The sequence below is a fragment of the Dendrobates tinctorius genome, unplaced genomic scaffold (assembly GCF_039654945.1).
Source record: "Dendrobates tinctorius isolate UK_male_01 unplaced genomic scaffold, ASM3965494v1 ptg000031l, whole genome shotgun sequence".
In the NCBI taxonomy this organism is placed as follows: Eukaryota; Metazoa; Chordata; class Amphibia; order Anura; family Dendrobatidae; genus Dendrobates; species Dendrobates tinctorius.
In genome coordinates this window covers 10013344-10032942 of record NW_027361699.1, presented here as the reverse complement: position 1 = coordinate 10032942, position 19599 = coordinate 10013344, and the positions used below count along the sequence as shown (strand labels likewise).

General features: G+C 41.0%; 1 protein-coding gene across 9 annotated transcripts in view; it reads right to left on the bottom strand.

Moving 5' to 3' along the window:
- MPDZ (multiple PDZ domain crumbs cell polarity complex component) overlaps window positions 1-19599 on the bottom strand; it is a 249883-nt gene that overhangs the window by 38516 nt on the left and 191768 nt on the right. For all 9 annotated transcript variants that reach the window (XM_073572172.1, XM_073572174.1, XM_073572176.1 and 6 more), the window contains 6 exons: window positions 14605-14688; window positions 12069-12262; window positions 11004-11151; window positions 6823-6909; window positions 2985-3081; window positions 2236-2276 (listed from right to left, as the gene is read on the bottom strand). In XM_073572172.1, the coding sequence (XP_073428273.1) occupies window positions 2236-2276; window positions 2985-3081; window positions 6823-6909; window positions 11004-11151; window positions 12069-12262; window positions 14605-14688 (651 nt within the window). The remainder of the gene's footprint in view (window positions 1-2235; window positions 2277-2984; window positions 3082-6822; window positions 6910-11003; window positions 11152-12068; window positions 12263-14604; window positions 14689-19599) is intronic.

The following is a 19599-nucleotide window of genomic DNA, read 5'->3' as shown; positions in this document are numbered from 1 at the left end:
CCCAGAGTTTACTAAAAAAATACATGAGGGACTCCCAGACTATGAGAAATAAGATTTTCTTGTCTGATGAAGCAAAGATAGACCTTTTTGGTGATAATTCTAAGCGGTATGTGTGGAGAAAACCAGGCTCTGCTCATCACCTGCTCAATACAATCCCATCAGTGAAACATGGTGGTGGCAGCATCATGCAGTGGGTGTGTTTTTCAGCTGCAGAGACAGAACGACTGGTTGAAATTGAAGAAAACATGAATGCGGCCAAGTACAGAGATATCCTGATTGAAAACCTCTTCCAGAGTGCTCAGGACTTCAGACTTGGCCGAAGGTCCACCTTCCAACAAGACAATAGACCCAAAGCACACAGTTAAAATAACAAAGGAGTGGCTTCCTCTGGATCAACATGTTAGGGCAGGTTAGGATAGGATATGGGTTGAACTAGATGGACTTAAAGTCTTACTTCAACCTTAATAACTATGTTACTAACTCTGTGACCATTCTTGACTGGTGCAGCCAGAGCCCTGACCGCAACCCAATTGAGCATCTCTGGAGAGACCTGAAAATGGCTGTCCACCAACGTTCACCATCCCGCAGAGGATCCCCTAATCCAGGTGTGAAAAACTTGTTGCATCATTCCCAAGATGACTCACTAGCTCAAAAGGGTGCTTCTACTCAATACTTAGCAAAGGGTCTGAATACTTATGACCAAGTGATATTTCATTTTTTCTTTTTTAATAAATTTGCAAAGATTTTTACATTTCTGTTTTTTTCAGTCTAGATGGGGTGCAGAGTTTACATTAATGAGAAAAAAATGAACTTTTTTGAATTTACCAAATGGCTGCAATGAAACAAAGAGTGAAAATTTTAAAGAGATCTTTCTGTACCCACTGTAAGTTGTAGTTTTGAACCATTCATTTTACTGTATAATGTACCGAAAAATGGGAACAAAAATGTGAATTGGGGCAAGACAAAAAAAAAAAAGGTGAAATGTCGACATTTTATGGGTTTGGTTTTTAGAATGATCACTTTGGTGGTAAAAAATTGGTTTTGTACCAGCTTGTCTTAATGAATGAGCATGATAGAGCAAGAGTCGCCTGATTCCTTAGGAGGCACACGCCACTTAATAAATTGGGCGTATCTTATAAGTAGTGCGTGCCTTGCCACATATTGTACACAATAGCAATGAATGCTCACTGTTCTCCATACCCATAGTCCCGGCATGGAGAGCAGTGAGTATTCCGGCAGCTGTCCTCTGTTTGTAAGCAGCACATGTAATCCCTGCCATGTGCTGCTTAATTACAAGCATAAATCAGCTGCTGGCACCAGAACAAGACACTGCAAGGGGGGGCAGTGACGGTAAGAAGGATAGTTTATTTTTTTTATGTTTTTTGATGGGGGCCATACATACCAGGATAGGGATGAAGAGCCATGCAAACAAGGATAGGGATGAGGGGACCATGCATACAAGGATAGGTATGAGGAGCCATGAGGACCAGGATAGGGATGAGGAGCCTTGCAAACCAGGATGGGGATGAGGAGCCATGCAGACCAGGATAGGGATGAAGAGAGCCATGCATACCAGGATAGGGATGAAGAGCAATGCATACCAGGAAGTGGATGAAGAGAGCCATGCATACCAGGATGGGGATGAGGAGCCATGCAGACCAGGATAGGGATGAGGGGGCCATACAAACCAGGATAGGGATGAAGAGCAATGCATACGAGGATGGGGATGAAGAGCCATGCATACCAGGATGGGGATGAAGAGAGCCATGCATACCAGGATAGGGATGAAGAGCAATGCATACCAGGAAGTGGATGAAGAGAGCCATGCATACCAGGATGGGGATGAAGAGAGCCATACATACCAGGATGTGGATGAAGAGAGCTATGCATACCAAGATAGGGATGAAGAGCCATGCATACCAGGATAAAGATGAGAGGACCATGCATACCAGGATGGGGATAATGAGCCATGAATAGCAGGATGGGGATGAGGATTCCATGCATACAAGGATGGAGATGAGGAGGCTGTGCATACCAGGATAGGGATGAGGGAGCCATTCATACCATGATAGGGATGAGGGGACAAAGCATACCCGGTTTATAATTGAGTCAATCAATTTTCCCAGTTTTTCGTGGCAAAATTAGGTGCCCCGGCTTATACTCTGGTCGGCTTATACTCGAGTATACATGGTATTTTATTTTTTTTAGACACTGTGCTTTACATATGGAGAATACCTTTATTATTTCAACTGTCCTTAGTCCTTGAATATCAGGAGCTGTGGATGAAAAGGAAAAAAAAAACCTTTAATTTGATGTTACGTGCACAAAACATGGATTGCACATGGATCAGAGCCAGGCTGCTAAATGTTGGGAGGACAATGTAAGAAGAATAGCACAACCAGTAATGCCAGGCACCAGTGCTGGGAGAGACTGTCAGCTCATTTTTTAGTTTTTGTGTTTAATACAACAAGTACTTAACACATTCTTGTTTGGGACAATGCCATAATAAAGTCACATTAACCTGAAGAAGTAAAAAAACAACATATAGCTGTGAATAACAAAAAGGGGTGTATATCACCATAGCACAACTACTGTTAATAAATGGTACAATCATGGGAACCAATTCCATTTTCTATCAGCCAAAATAAGGCCCTCAGTTATTTCAGTTAAAAAAAAAGATAAGTAAAATGTTTACGCTGATGTAAGGCATATAATGGTCACTGCTGATAGGAGACAGTGCGGTGCTACACAGAGGCACCACTAGGTGGCACACAGTAGTACGAGCATATACATGCATATGGGAGTGTTGTGTACATGAAGTCTAAGTGAAGCATGCAAACAACCAATGCCACTGTGTCTCTCAGATTTATCAGAATAAAATGTCACACAATGAGAAAAAGCCTTAAAATGAATAACAGAAGTTCAATGAAAGTGGCTGAAATGCTGCTCTGTAAAATGGAGCAGCATTGACTTGCAAGGCTTACCTTCATTCTTTTTGGAGGCACTCTCAAGTGACTCTGCTGCGAAAGAACCAGAAGGTGGAAAATTGAATGACGTAAGACTATTACTACCGTCACTCACCTGCAACACAAGAAATAAAGGTGCTTTGGTGATATTTCATTCATTCACATTGTCAGCAACTAATAAGAGAACATCTTCCAGGGCTGGGATAATGTATATTATCTTTTTATTTAATTAGTAATCACAAATACAAATGTCTATAGAGGGTCTCATAATAATAATAATAATAATTTTATTTCTATAGCGCTGACATATTCCGCAGCACTTTACATTTCAGAGGGGACTTGTACAGACAATAGACATTACAGCGTAATAATAACACATAGATCAAAACAGATACCAAGAGGAACGAAGGCCCTGCTCGCAAACTTACAATCTATGAGGAAAAGTCGAGACACGGAAGGTCACAATTGCTTTCGTTGTTCGGACCAGCCAAAGTGTAAGAATCGGATGTTCATGTAATGCTGCATTAACCGGTTATCGGCTCAACTATGTAACAGTATAGACACAGAGGGCTATTATATGCATAAAGCATGTGAGGACATGATGCAAGGAACCTGGTAACCATGGTAAAAGTTTTGAATGGACAACACAGGGATAGTTAGGGTAATGCGTTGAGACGGTAGGCATAGGCCAGTCTGAACAAATACGTTTTTAGGGCACGCTTAAAACTGTGGCGATTGGGGATTAATCGTAACAACCTGGGTAGTGCATTCCAAAGAATTGGCGCAGCACGTGAAAAGTCTAGGAGACGGGAGTGCGAGGTTCTGATTATTGAGGATATCAACCTCAGGTCATTTGCAGAACGGAAGGCACGGGTAGGGTGGTAGGCTGAGACGAAGGAGGAGATGTAGGGTGGTGCTGAGCCATGGAGTGCTTTGTGGGTAAGGGTAATAAGTTTGCACTTGATTCTGGAGTGGATGGGTAACCAGTGTGAGGACTGGCACAAGGTAGAGGCATCGGTATAATGATTGGTGAGGAATATGATTCTAGCTGCAGCATTCAGGACAGATTGGAGAGGGGAGAGTTTGGTAAGAGGGAGACATGTTGTGAATTCGCTTTCTGGCCTACCTCTGGTTACTAGTGAGGGTAATGGAGCTGATCTGATTAACAGAGGCTTGACACCTGATAATGAGGAGGACGATTGGAGATCTGGAGTATCTGACTGGATTTAAGACAGCCGACTCCCTTAATCCTGTTTCTTTTCGATTGGCTCTTCCAGTTACGTTTAAGATCCATAACGTGTTTCATAAATCTCTGTTGAAGAGGTTTGTGGAGCCAGTAGTTCCTATGGCGGCGCCTCCTGACCCTGTATTGGTTAAAGGCAATGTGGAATATGAGGTAGAGAAAATATTGGATTCTCGTTTGGCTAGACGAAGACTCCAGTACTTGGTCAAATGGAAGGGTTATGGCCAGGAGGATAATTCTTGGGTCTCTGCTTCTGACATTCATGAAGATAGATTGGTTCGTGCTTCTCACCGGGCCCATCCTGATCGGCCTGGTGGCGTGGATGAGGGTTCGGTGACCCCTCCTCAAGGGGGGGGTACTGTGGTGAATTCACTTTCTGGCCTACCTCTGGTTACTAGTGAGGGTAATGGAGCTGATCTGATTAACAAAGGCTTGCCACCTGATAATGAGGAGGATTGGAGATCTGGAGTTTCTGACTGGATTTACGACAGCCGACTCCCTCTATCCCTGCTGGTGATTTTTTTCCTGCCTCCTGAGGTCTTAGTTTCCAGCTCAGTCCCTGCATACTCAGAGAAGTGTTCTTTTGCTATTGTTCACATTTGATCTGGTTTTGTCTATTTCAGTTTTGTGTTGTCAGCCAGCTCCGGCTGGGGCTGTGCTAAATCTCCATCCATATGTTACTGCTTGTGCCAGTTTGTTTTTGTCCCTTAGTAGATTGGCCTCTTTTTGCTCTGCTTTCAGAATATACCAGAGTGCTGATATAGTGGGCAAAGTCGTGCGACTTCAGTATTTTTCTGTCAGACGTGTTGGACATTTTTTGCACGTTTTTTTTTTGTGTGATTGCAAACAGTGTCTTTCCTTTCCTGTCCTGTCTAGTTAGTGTGGGCCCCATCATTTGCTCACTCTATTTTCCTACCTGCGTTTGTGTTTTCATCTTGTCTCACCGACAATATATTTTTTGGGGGGCTATCTATTCCTTTGGGGTCTGCTCTGGGGCAGTTTAGATTTCCCCTTTCTTGCTTTAGGTTTATTTAGCTCTCCGGCTGTGTCGAGGTGTCTAGGATCATCGTAGGTACGCTCCACGGCTACTGCAAGTTGTGTGGATAGGATCAGGGGTCTGCAATCCTCTTAGTTACCAACCTCTCTGGTTCTCTGTGGCTTAGCTTGGTCTTGCTTTCCTCCTTGGTGACCCAATCATAACAGAGACCGATTAGTAGACAGTTACAATAGTCCAGATGAGAATTAATAAGAGAAACAGTGAGAGTTTTTGCAGAGTCGAAAGTGAGAAAGGGTGAACTCTAGAAATGTTTTTGAGGTGCAGGTAATAAGAGCGATCGGCTGTGGGGGGTGAATGAAAGCTTGGAATCAAGTATGACCCCAAGACAGCGGGCATGTTGCTGGGGAGTAATGGTGGAACCACACACAGAAATGACAATGTCGGGCATAGGTAAGTAAGTAGAGGGAGGAAACACAAGGAGTTCAGTTTTTGACATGTTCAGTTTCAGATAGAGGGAGGAAATGATATTAGAGACAGCTGTAAGACAATCACTGGTGTTTTCTAAAAAGGCAGGTGTGATATGAGGAGAAGTGTACAATTGGGTGTCATCAGCATAGAGATGGTGCTGGAAACCAAATCTACTGATTGTTTGACCAATAGGGGCAGTATACAAAGAGAAGAGGAGGGGGCCTAGAACCAATCCTTGAGGAACCCCAACAATAAGTGGAAGATGAGATAAGGAGGAGCCAGCAAAAGATACAGTGAAGGAGCGGTCAGAGAAATAGGAGGAGAACCAGGAGAGAATGGTGTCCTTGAGGCCGATGGAGCGGAGCAAAGTGAGGAGGAGCTGATGATCCACAGTGTCGAATGCTGCAGAGAGTTCCAAGAGAATTAGCAGGGAGTAGTGACCATTAGATTTAGCTGATAGAAGATCATTAGAGACTTTTGTGAGGGCAGTTTCAGTAGAGTGTAAAGAGCGGAAATCAGATTGTAGAGGGCCGAGAAGAGAGTTATCAGAGAGATAGCGGATAAGACGGGAGTGGACCAGGCGTTCCAGGAGTTTAGAGATGAAGGGAAGATTAGAGACAGGTCTATAGTTAGCAGCACAGTTTTGGTCGAGGGATGGTTTTTTAAAGTAATGGATGTATGATGGCATGCTTAAATGAGGAGGGAAAGATACCAGAGGAGAGAGAGAGGTTGAATATTTTTGTTAGGTGAGTGATGACAGCAGGGGAAAGGGAATGGAGGAGATGTGACAGAATGGCGTCACTGGTGCAAGTAGTCGGGCGAGAAGATGCAAGGAGCCTGATTACTTCTTCTTCTGTGACTGGTTCAAAATCAAAGAGTGAGCTAGATGCAGTGGGGGAGGGAGGACAGTGCATGGTATGAGGGGATTGGGAGATAATTTCCTGTCGGATATGGTCAATTTTGTTTTTGAAGTAATTTGAAGTCTCATCAGTGGTGATCAAGAGAGCAGACATTTTACTGGACTTATGCCATTAAAGATGATTATAGTCCCACTCCTCAGCCTAAATGGCTGATAATAGAGAACACTAGACTGCATTCAGCTACACAGCATAGAATATGGAGACATCACGGTTTTTACTAACGCTCACTTGACTGCTTTGGGAAGTCCTTCTTTCTGAATGGAATGGTCCAGCTTTAATTCTTCCGACCTCCAGCTTCACCGTACCTAAGGAGCACTTAGACATATACATATTAATGTAACAAATGTCCAGACTGATATCTTACAATTAACTGATACACAATGTATGTCTGACACTGCACTCCCCCCATTTTTGAGTAGTAACCATTTACAAATTATGAGGTGGGTCAAAGCTTGTCGATACATGTACAATTCCTACGTCATCAATATACCAGCACTCACCTATGTATACAAAGAAATATAAAAGAGCATAACTATGAAGCTACATGACTATATGATCGCCTAGAATACAATATTTAAGAAGGTACAAAAATAAAATATAACAAGCAGCAAAGCCAAAAACACAAAAAATAACTTGGCTCTTGTTTTCCCTAATGATCCAGTGCAGATACTCAAGAGGTGTTCCTGGTCCAAACAGCCAGCACAAGACCACCTAAGCACCCAATGACCTCCGCATTTAGGCGTCATACATCTCTGCTATGTCAGTAAAGGTTGTCACTTGACTTCCACAGTCACTGATTGGCTGCAGTCGTCATATGCACACTGCAAGTAAAAACTGTGAGGAACTGTGAGGACTACCATAGCACCAGTGCTGGCTCAGAAAGATTAAAAGACAACTATGGTTTCATTTTTTTTTTGTTTTACATCATTTACTGCTGTTCTGATATTTTTTAATAAACCCCTTTAAAGGTTCTGCATAGCCTTAGATTTAAAACATGCTGGCTATTACAGTCACCGCTAGAGGAACCCCAGGAGACAAATACCTACTGTCATACACGAAATTCCATATACAGCAAGGGTGAGGGACCCTAGGCCGTTTACAACCTTTGATGGCCATCTGGTCTCCGAGCAGATGTCCGGTGATCTCAGTGCTTGGGCCTGTAGCTGGATTTTTATGGCTGCCGGCCCATTAATTACTTCTTGCTCTGTGAGCTCACACATCACATACAGTGCACACTACTGAACGCTGAAAGCACGTGCAACCAAAGATTGCGTCCAGAGACCAGTGCCAGCATCAGGACGTACTTTGTGGGCGCAGATAGTGCGCAATTTGTATGGTCCCCGAAGGATGGGATAAATATCCAAATGGCCCTTGGCAGAAAAAAAATTCCCCACCTCTTGTGTACAGTAAGATTTTACGCTCCCAATAGGTGGCTCCAGGCAGACATCATGTCATGCTTTAAAACTATGTCTGTGCAGGAGGAAAACGAACAAGCCTTCATATATCTATTAGGCCGGAAAAAAAATAATAAAAGAGTTACGGCTGAGGGCAAAACGGAAATGCAAAAATGGAAATTGGCTCCATCGTGAAGGGCTTAAAAAAATTATTCAGCACAGATTTTGTATTAATATCATCGTAGATGATAAAAGCCGGATATTCACGATCCGAAAGTAAAGAGTTTAAGATCCCTTAGGCTGAATGTCTCCCCCAATACAGCAGACATATTTATGGAGCCTCTATGTACATCTATCTATCTGTCCTATGTCATTGCAGCCAGAATAATAACTCTGACAATGGCAATTCCAAAAATGAATTCCAAAACGTGAAGATCTTGCATTATTAAAACTTTTTGCATAAAATTCGACTGTCTCACAATGATAGTTTCCCCTTGGGCCTTTTGGCTCGCGCTGTAGTCCGGGTGCAGCAAGAAGCAATGACTTCATTGCTACATGTGCGCTGTGCTGTTATACTCCCTGTCTAGGGTGGGCGGATATGTGCAGAAATGGGAAACAAGAAGATACAATATCGTCCTCAGCTGGGTGCAGTCCATGATCACAGAATAGAGCTTCTTTCATCTAATGTTAAATTGCAAAAAATACCAAGATCAAGTTGTGGTTCAGCCGTGGCTGCAGTCTCCTGCAATAATCACGGGGGGAATCAATAGGATTATTAAACAGGGCCTTTGGAGATTATAGTTATTGCTGCTCTTTATTTTATGTTCTGCCATCTGGAGTCATCAGATGTAACTCGCTATTATTATCCAGTTATGGATCTCCTGAGTCATTGAGTATATGATTACAGCCATTCTATTGGAGTCATTTTGGCTTTAATAAGCCTCCTCCCTTAGTTTCATGATTTAACAATGGGGCCTAATGGACAGAAATTGCAGCTGATGGCACACTTAGGGGGGTAAAGACAAAAGGTGCCAAACATTTAAGTGCAAACAGAACAGTAACCAATAGCCAGCTTTCATCTTGGTTATTGTTTACTGGGATTACAAACCTCTCTGTTCCCATAAGAAGCTTTTCGCTCTTATATGCCAGCACCATTGTAGAGTCTTACGGAAACATTCTCAAGCTGAATGCCAATCTACTGGCCCATTATTGGGGCAAAACATATTTGTAAACCTCTGGTGCTGATCACTGTAGGATATTTAAACCAATATCATCATGTCATAAGTAGTGCCACATTACTGGTGGTGCCAGTCATCCTCTGCTAATGGTACAGCTTCCCACACTCACACTGGGGTGTATGCAATTAATGAAATTCCCTCCTATAACATAAAAGAAATCTATACACTGCCACATAACACAGGCTCATCAATCTAATGTCCACAAGGAGCTGTACATTACAATATTCATGTTGGGAAGAAGCTATAGAATACAGTGCAGAGAGGCATGGAGTGTGTGCTCTATGCAAAGTACATGACACGACCTTAAAGGATTTGTCCACTACTTGACAGCCCCTTCTTAAAGTGATATTCCCATCTTTTTACATTGTTGAATAGTTCTTGTTAATATAAGCAATTTTGCTATTTACATATTATTAAAATTTCTAGCTGTTCTTGAGCTATTAACACTTTTCTTTACAGTTCATTGCCTAGGAGACCGACTATCGCTGCTAGGCAGAAGAACATGCACAGTGCTTACATGCTCTTTTTTTTTCTATCAAGTAGGTGAGAACTGTTTTGAGGCTGGCCAGGATCACTGGAGTGTGCTGCTACCTCCTAACCCAGGCCAGCTTCAGCGTAGTGCTTACAAGCTACAGAGCAGCAATGGTCGGTCTCCTAGGCAAAGAGCTGTAACGAAAAGTGTTAAATATTTCAATAACGGCTGCAAATTTTAATAAGCCATCAATAGCAAAGGTGCTTGTTTTTACAAGCACTATCTGACAGGATGTATCTAAGTAAATGGGAGTAACCTGATAATCGCACCAACCTGCAGAATAAAATATAAAAAAAAGCATTCTGTCACAACAGGGAGGCTTCAGGAGTAGAGCCCCTCCAGGAAATAATTTTGCATTTTTTAATTTTGATTTGCAGGTGGTGCTATTGGGAATGCGTTGTTAGGTAGTGGGTGGCCCCTTTAAATCTTTTATTGAATCACTTAATGGGAATCTGTCAGCAGAATTTTATCCCCAAAACTATTTACATGTGCATGTAGCCCTTTCAAAGATAAATCCAGCAATATATTTACGTGCCTAGTCCATTTCTCCATTCCTGAGAAATCAGTGCTTAAATTCATATGCAAATAACTGTGATAGATCTGAAGCCTCTGTCACTCCAGCTCTATTCCCCGCCCAGCACTGCTTCTTCCTGCTTGACTGACAGCCTCTATGCTGTGCGAATTCAGGAAAAGGAACCGTCAGTTAAATAAGATGAAATGATGGGGATTAACGCTGAAGTAACAGAGGCTTCAGATCGACCTATAGTTCTTCAGCCTCATTTGCTTATCAATTCATAGACTGATTTCTCAGTAACGGAAGATCGGACTGGCCATGTATAGGTATTGCTGGACTTGTCTTTGAAAAAGCTATATGCACATAGAAAAAGTTTGGGGTATGAAATCCTGCTGACAGATTCCATTTAAGGGCATTTTATAAACCTATTATTCCTAATATGCTTGAGTGTAAACATACAATGTTAAATGTCTCAAAATCATATCCGAGCCTAACCTATTTGTTCTCTCAGGAGATTAGTAGCCTTCACAGATGTCTTGAAGGACCTTGTCCTTTTCCCACTCTAAATTCATGTACGTTTTGCCAAACTGAGTGTGCATGTGCATGGACAGGTTGAAAAGAATAGATGAGCGGACAGTTATTGAAGGTGTACGTACCTTAAGTGACAAGATGTATCTTTAAGTGACGAAGAAGAATATTTTACTATGTATATACCAATATGGAACAGTTACCTTTAAGAGCGCTGCCACAGCTTCCTGGGTGGCATTCCTCACATCCTCTCCGTTTACTGTTAAAATCTGATCGCCCTGCATCAGCCTTCCATCTGACTCAGCTATACCGCCTTTCACAATATCGGAGACAAATACTCCAGTATCATTTCTGGGGAGCAAAAAAGTGCAATGGTAAAATGCTACACCTATAACAGAATATAATGTGCAAGATCAAAATTACTATTACATTTTTTCTTAATTTTACACGTATTTTGCATTCCCATCCAAAAAATATCTGCACAAGGGTGGAGTTTATAAAATAAACTAAATCTAAAAAACGGATTATGATTCAGAAAACACATGTCAAAAAGGGTTTAGAGTAAAACTGAATTTCGGACCCGTGCCACAGAGTTTTTCTTTTACAGGACTAAACAGACTATTCTGTAGTAAACCTGCATCCAGATTTACGTCTTCCCAAAAAAGAACCTTCTGTCGCATGGTCGGTCACTATGGATGAAATGACTATGGCCTTTGGCTATTGGATGTTGTGTGCCACGTGATGTTACATCACGTTAGGTGCAGCCTTACTGAGACCTGGCATTTTCACAGGCCTCAGGGAAGCAGCATTGAAGGACTAAGCAAATTCTCAAAGGTAATTAAAGAATTTTTTTCCATAGGTTTAATCTAATTTACAGTTTCATTGCAATAAGGAGTTTCTGATATTCAAAACAGAATCTCTTAAAGGTGTCATCCCTTACTCTAAACTCATCAATCGATGGTATAAGTGAGACGTGTCTAATCAGTGGGGGTCTGACTGCTGGTATCTCACTGACCACGAGAAAGATAGACCCTATGGGAATGCAGCAGTAGAGTGACCAAGGCTCCATTCACAACTCATGGGACTGCATCTATACTCTGCTATTTTCGGCAGTACCATAATAGTGTGGCAGAAAAGGTACACAGATGTTTGTGATTGGTCAGGGACCAGGCGTTGGGACGTTTATTAAGGGGACTCTGTCACCAGGTTTTTGCTGCCTAATCTGAGAGCAGCATGATGTACAGACACAAGTAGAGAACATACTTCACCTCTTCCCAACGATGCTTAACCCAAGACCTTTCCCTGGTTTCTTTTGGAGCTCCACAATCATGATATCATACATATCTTCTTCCTTGTACTGTGCCTCATCTCGGTATACAGTCAGACGGACTTTTTGTGGCGTTTGTCTCAGCACATTTATGGCTTCATCATGTGTGGCATTTCTTAGATCAAGACAATTGACCTAAAATTCAGCATCAAATGTCAATAGGTAAAAAGTCAAAACAAAACAAGGATATTATGGTCCCGAGTAATCACAGCCAGCAATTTCTACGCCGATCTTGATGAGGTGGAGTGTGCTGAAGTTAGATGCTCCCGATTCATAAAGAGGAGCCGTGTGCGCCTCACCCAAAATCTTACTCAAGTCATCAATTGATGGGTACGGGGTTGCCACGTCCCAGTTCTGCCCCAGCTCCACCCAATTTAGTCATAGCTGAGCAAAATTGGAATGAGACCACCAAACAGGGGTGTGGAGTCCGTGTCCATTTTGGTGGAATCGGTATGAAGTGAACTGACTCTGACCCCTAAATTACCTAATAAATTGGGTACAGTAGTACAATGTAGTATGTGGCGTAAATTTTTTCAGAAGGAATCTGGGAAAGTTATGAAATGTCCTACAAATGTCTGTTCAGATCCAGATCTAAAGATCTAGGCTTTTAATAGAAGTGAGTTTGTGCTGCACTTTATGTACATGCTCAGTATTGAGGCAATGCTATGGAGTCGTGAGTCAAGGAAATTGAGTAGTTGGAGTCGGAGATTTTGGATTACTGACAAACCTGCCACCAATGTCCCAATATTTTTGCAATTTTTCAATATACAGTACAGACCAAAAGTTTGGACACACCTTCTCATTCAAAAAGTCTTCTTTATTTTCATGACTATGAAAATTGTAGATTTACTCTGAAGGCATCAAAACTATGAAATAACACATGTGGAATTATATAATTAACAAAAAAGTGTGAAACAACTGAAAATACTGTATGTCTTACATTCTAGGTTCTTCAAAGTAGCCACCTTTTGCTTTGATTACTGCTTTGCACACTCTTGGCAATCTCTTGATGAGCTTCAAGAGGTAGTCACTGGAAATAGTTTTCACTTCACAGGTGTGCCCTGTCAGGTGTAATAAGTGCTATTTCTTGCCTTATAAATGGGGTTGGGACCATCAGTTATGTTGTGCAGGAGTCTGGTGGATACACAGCTGATAGTCCTACTGAATAGACTGTTAGAATTTGTATTATGGCAAGTAAAAAGCAGCTAAGTAAAGAAAAATGAGTGACCATCATTACTTTAATAAATGAAGGTCAGTCAGTCCGAAAAATTGGGAAAACTTTGAAAGTGTCCCCAAGTGCATTGGCAAAAACCATAAAGCGCTACAAAGAAACTGGCTCACATGAGGAGCGCCCCAGGAAAGGAAGACCAAGAGTCACCTCTGCTGTGGAGGATAAGTTCATCCGAGTCACCAGCCTCATAAATCGCAGGTTAACAGCAGCTCAGATTAGAGACCAGGTCAATGCCACACAGAGTTCTAGCAGCAGACACATCTCTACAACAACTGTTAAGAGGAGACTTTGTGAAGCAGGCCTTCATGGTAAAATAGCTGCTAGGAAACCACTGCTAAGGACAGGCAACAAGCAGAAGAGACTTGTTTGGACTATAGAACACAAGGAATGGACATTAGACCAGTGGAAATCTGTGCTTTGGTCTGATGAGTCCAAATTTGAGATCTTTGGTTCCAACCACCGTGTCTTTGTGCGACGCTGAAAAGGTGAACACATGGACTCTACATGCCTGGTTCCCACCGTGAAGCATGGAGGAGGAGGTGTGATAGTGTGGGGGTGCTTTGCTGGTGACACTGTTGGGGATTTATTCAAAATTGAAGGCATACTGAACCAGCATGGCTACCACAGCATCTTGCAGCGGCATGCTATTCCATCCGGTTTGCGTTTAGTTGGACCATCATTTATTTTTCAACAGGACAATGACCTCAAACACACCTCCAGGCTGTGTAAGGGCTATTTGACCAAGAAGGAGAGTGATGGGGTGCTACACCAGATGACCTGGCCTCCAAAGTCACCAGACCTTACCCCAATCGAGATGGTTTGGGGTGAGCTGAACCGCAGAGCGAAGACAAAAGGGCCAATAAGTGCTAAACATCTCTGGGAACTCCTTCAAGGCTGTTGGAAGACCATTTCCGGTGACTACCTCTTGAATCTCATCAAGGGAATGCCAAGAGTGTGCAAAGCAGAAATCAAAGCAAAAGGTGGCTACTTTGAAGAACCTAGAATATAAGACATATTTTCAGTTGTTTCACACTTTTTTGTTAATTATATAATTCCACATGTGTTAATTCATAGTTTTGATGCCTTCAGAGTGAATCTACAATTTTCATAGTCATAAAAACAAAGAAAACTCTTTGAATGAGGTTGTGTCCAAACTTTTGGTCTGTAATGTATTTTACAGCAGCATTCTGGTGTAAAAGCTTTGATGAATTGGGGCCAATGTGTTTATAATTCTTTCTTCACTTACCTCTAAAATTTGGTCACCAGCCCATAATCTGCCATCTTTGGAAGCTGCGCCTTCTTCATAAACTTCATGAATAATAATGGCACCCTGAAAAAAAAACAAAAAAAAAAAACAATTAATTTTACAAAACAACAGCGGAGAGTAAAAATTGCTACACAAATAACAGGACAATAGACAAATATTGGCATACTTCACGTCTCTAAATAGAATATGGCAGCAAGATTTCATAGACCAATCAAGCAATGTCGTTACATGGGCAGTCCATTCTTCCATTACGGAAATAAATCAGCATTTGAATCGACATGCAAATGAGGCTCTGTCACTCCAGCTCTAATCTTTCTTTAAAGTTAAAGATGAAAAATTGCCCTGAAAGTCCTACTTTCACCAAGTTTTTTCCATTGTCACTCCTTGTAATCTAAGCACACAATCTCCTAAAATATTCTGTATCCCAGGCTGATATATCTTACCTACAACAGTCAGGTTACCAATATCAGGACTAAAATAGGATAGGTTTTCACCTATAAAGGTATGTACTATACTTATTCCAAAGGGTGCCAACGAAATATTAAGTTGAGGGTGCCAACAATTTTATACGGACCATTATTGGGGCTATGTGTGAAATTATGACCAATTTGCCTTTTTTTGCGTTTTTTTTGTGTTCCAAGACTCACAAAAGAAATAAACTTATTGTATAACAAAACATATTTAATTGCAATAATTTTCTTGAACAATTTTGAGAGTGCCAACACTTTTGGCCATGACTGTACTTTAAAGTGGTGGTCTGAAATTAAAGTTAATTTCAATCCTATATGTCTAATGTAATACTCTAATTGCTTTTCTACTTTGATTAAAAAGTCCCTACCATGCCAATTATGTGCTTTTTTTAGCTCCATTTCGAAGATGTTTTGTTTGAAAATCCCCAGTGTATGCTGGATACATGCTCAGTATGAGTTCACTGTGGAATATTCCTTTTCAGTGCACAGTGACAGTGCACTCTTTTGCCGGGTCTAATGAGAAGTAACAAGCAGGAAAGAAAGTGCACTGTGGGTGTGCACTGAAAAGGAGAGAATGTGGTGAACACGTGGTGAGTAGGTAATAACCACCTACATACATTAATGGGGTAGTAGTATGTGCTTAGCAATTCTGAAACACATGTACACTACTGTTTAAACTCTTACACAGGTGTGGAAAAAAATTCCTACATTAACCAATTAGAAGCAATCAATTAACTTGTTAAAATTTCACATCAGCATCTACTACACATCACTGTATACTAAACAACACAGATCAAAAGATATACAGTACAGTGTAAAAGGAAGGTGTGGAAAAATGTTGCAAAGTACTAATATTTTAAAAAATAGAACTAGTAATGATTATTAATATGCAAAGTGAATGAACAAAAGCAAAATCTAAGTGAAATCCCTATTTGATGTGACCATCCTTTGCCAACCTTGACCATATTACAAAGAGAAAAACGACCAGAAAGTCCCAGAAGGATAATATATTTTATTAAGTCATTATAAAAAATAGTTAAAAAACATTGCATAAAAATAAGTAATACATATACTGAACAAAAAAGGGGGGATTTTGCTACCCAGATATAAAGCATAAAATTGTAAAAAAATGTGTAAACAAATGGTGAATAAGCAAAATAAATATTAATATATATAGAATAATAAACAATATAAAGTGCACAAACACCAAAAAGTATATTATAAACCATAAACATAAGTGTAAAACACTACCACAGTAAACCTATAAATCTCAATATATCGAAATAGTGCATCTATGTGGTAAGGCTAAAAATAAGGACACTGTATGTGTCACCGTGAATTAAGGTGTCTACCGACCAGGAAAGGAAAAATAGTGCAAAAATAAAAATAAGTGAAAATACATACAACCTCTCTCTCATCAGGGGCTGATGAAGGCTTAGCGCCGAAACGCGCGTCGGGACCGGGTTGCTTCCCCAGGAGACCAGGAGAGGTTGTATGTATTTTCACTTATTTTTATTTTTGCACTATTTTTCCTTTCCTGGTCGGTAGACACCTTAATTCACGGTGACACATACAGTGTCCTTATTTTTAGCCTTACCACATAGATGCACTATTTCGATATATTGAGATTTATAGGTTTACTGTGGTAGTGTTTTACACTTATGTTTATGGTTTATAATATACTTTTTGGTGTTTGTGCACTTTATATTGTTTATTATTCTATATATATTAATATTTATTTTGCTTATTCACCATTTGTTTACACATTTTTTTACAATTTTATGCTTTATATCTGGGTAGCAAAATCCCCCCTTTTTTGTTCAGTATATGTATTACTTATTTTTATGCAATGTTTTTTAACTATTTTTTATAATGACTTAATAAAATATATTATCCTTCTGGGACTTTCTGGTCGTTTTTCTCTTTGTAATTTGGTGTTTTCAACACGACTGTCCTTTAAACAGTCCAACACTCTCCAGCGATATATCATTTTTTATTCTTAGTATTATCTTAATATAATATAAATCTCGCTGTTTCTCCTTATTTTTGTTTTTTTCTCAACCTTGACCATCCAGTTTTTGAAGGAACATGTTCCAAAAAACTTGGATAAATCACCACAGATCTCTTGTAGGCTTCTGCAAATCATTCAGTATTTTTATGAATTCCCAGACAACCTTAATTATAATAATAATAATCTTTATTTTTATATAGCGCTAACATATTCCGCAGCGCTTTACAGTTTTGCACATATTTTCATCACTGTCCCTGATGGGGCTCACAATCTAAATTCCCTATCAGTATGTCTTTGGAGTGTGGGAGGAAACCGGAATACCCGGAGGAAACCCACGCAATCACGGGGAGAACATACAAACTCCTTGCAGATGTTGTCCTTGGTGGGATTCGAACCCAGGACAGCGCTAACCACTAAGCCAACGTGCTGCCCAATTATGTTGAAATCAGGGATTTGTGGGGTTCATATCATCACTTCCAGGTTATTCTATACACTAAAGAGAATTTATAAATTACATTGGCTGTTTGTTTGGGGTAGTTGTCCTATTGTAGAATAAATTTGGGGCCGATCAGACTCCTCACTGATGGTACAGCATAATAGATAAACATTTGCTTGTATTTCTTTGCATTGATTAATACTGACCAAATATCCATTTGCTGAAATGCCGCTCAAAACTTGTAGGGCACATCCAACATGCTTCACTGTTGCCAACAGACTCATTATTGTACCACTCTCCAGCCCTTTGGTAAACAAATCACCTTCTGTTACAGCCAAATATTTCTCATTTTGAGTTATGTGTCCAGAGCACCTGCAGCCATTTTCTGCACCTCAGTTCCTGTTTTCACGTCTAGATGAGTCGCTTCATATTGTTTACATGTCAAACATGTGGTTTCTTTGTATCTGTAATTCTTCCATGAAGACCACCTTGAGCAATATTTCTTCAAACACTAGTTGGGTGTAGCTGGGTCTCACTAGTGCCAGCTTTGAGCTAGTTTCACTGCTAGACATCCTCCAGTTTTGAACAGAAATATGATGTCTCATTCATCTGCTACACTAAGTTTATCTGTCTGCTTCTATGGTCCTCAACATTACCCATTTTTTATAGTCCCAAGTGCAGGCACATACTTCTTCATCATGCAATACCATCAAAGAGGAGTCTAGCGGACTATAAACTTATTCTGCAGAAGGAAAATTACCCATACATACAATTAATGTCATTAAGAACTATCTAAAGCATAACGAAGGTCAAAGAGTCCTTGAAATGATGATATGGCCTGATCTCAACATCATCGAGTTTGTCTGGGATTACATGAAGAATCTAAAGATCTTTAGTTAGTTCTCCAAAATGTTTGGAACAACCTCCCTGTTGAGTTTCTTCAAAACCTATGTGAATGTGTACTGTACCTTGAAGAACTGATGCTGTTTTGAAGGCAAAGGGTGGTCACACCAAATATTAACTAGATTGCTCTTTTGTTCACTCACTTTGCATTTTGTTAATTGATTAAAATAAACTACTGTATATACTCGCGTATAAGTCAACCCGAGTAAAAGTCAAGGTACCTAATTTTGCCAAGGAAAACTGGGGAAAAAGTATTGACTCGAGTATAAGCCGGGTATGCATTGTCCGCTAATCCCTATTCTGGTATGCATGGTTCCTCATCCCTATCCTTGTCTGCATGGCTCCTTATTCCCATCCTTGTCTGCATGGCTCCTTATCCTCATCCTTGTCTGTATGGCTCCTTATCCCCATACTTGTATGCATGGCTCCTTATCCCCTTCCTTGTCTGCATGGCTCCTCATCCCAGTCCTGGTATGCTTGGCTCCTTGTCCCCATCCTTGTATGCATGGCTCCTTATCCCCATCCTTGCATGCATGGCTCCTCATGCCTGTCCTGGTAAGCATTGGTATGCATGGCTCCTCATTCCTATCTTTGTATGCATGGTGCCTCATCCCTATCCTTGTATGAATGGCACCCCATGAGAAAAGACTAAAAAAAAAACCCTCCTACTTACCTTCCCTGCGTGCCATCAAAGCATCTTGTTGCTCTGGCTTCCAGCAGCTCCTGCGATCATGTGTCCCTGCTCATTAAGGTAATGAATATTCACCTCTTTCCACTCAGCGGGGACACGTGATCGCCCGACCGCAGGAGCTGCTGGCACCGGAACAAGATGCTGCGAGGGGGCGCTGGGAAGGTAAGTAGAAGTTTTTTTCAGATAGGTAAGTTGTTTACAGCTGCTGGAAGCCGGTGGCTGTGGCTGTAACTGTGCGTGCACTATAAGAGAAATGAATTTTCATTGCTAGTACAGTGAATATTCATTTCTCTTTAGCAGCGGGCACAGTTACAGCTGCAGCCGCCGGCTCCTGCCTCCTGTGTCCCGCTGCTCAGCCGCTCCCCCTCCCTCACTAGCATCTGGGACAATGACTTGTGTATAAGCCGAAGGGGGTGTTTTCAGCACAAAAAAATGTGATGAAAAACTTGGCTTATATACGAGT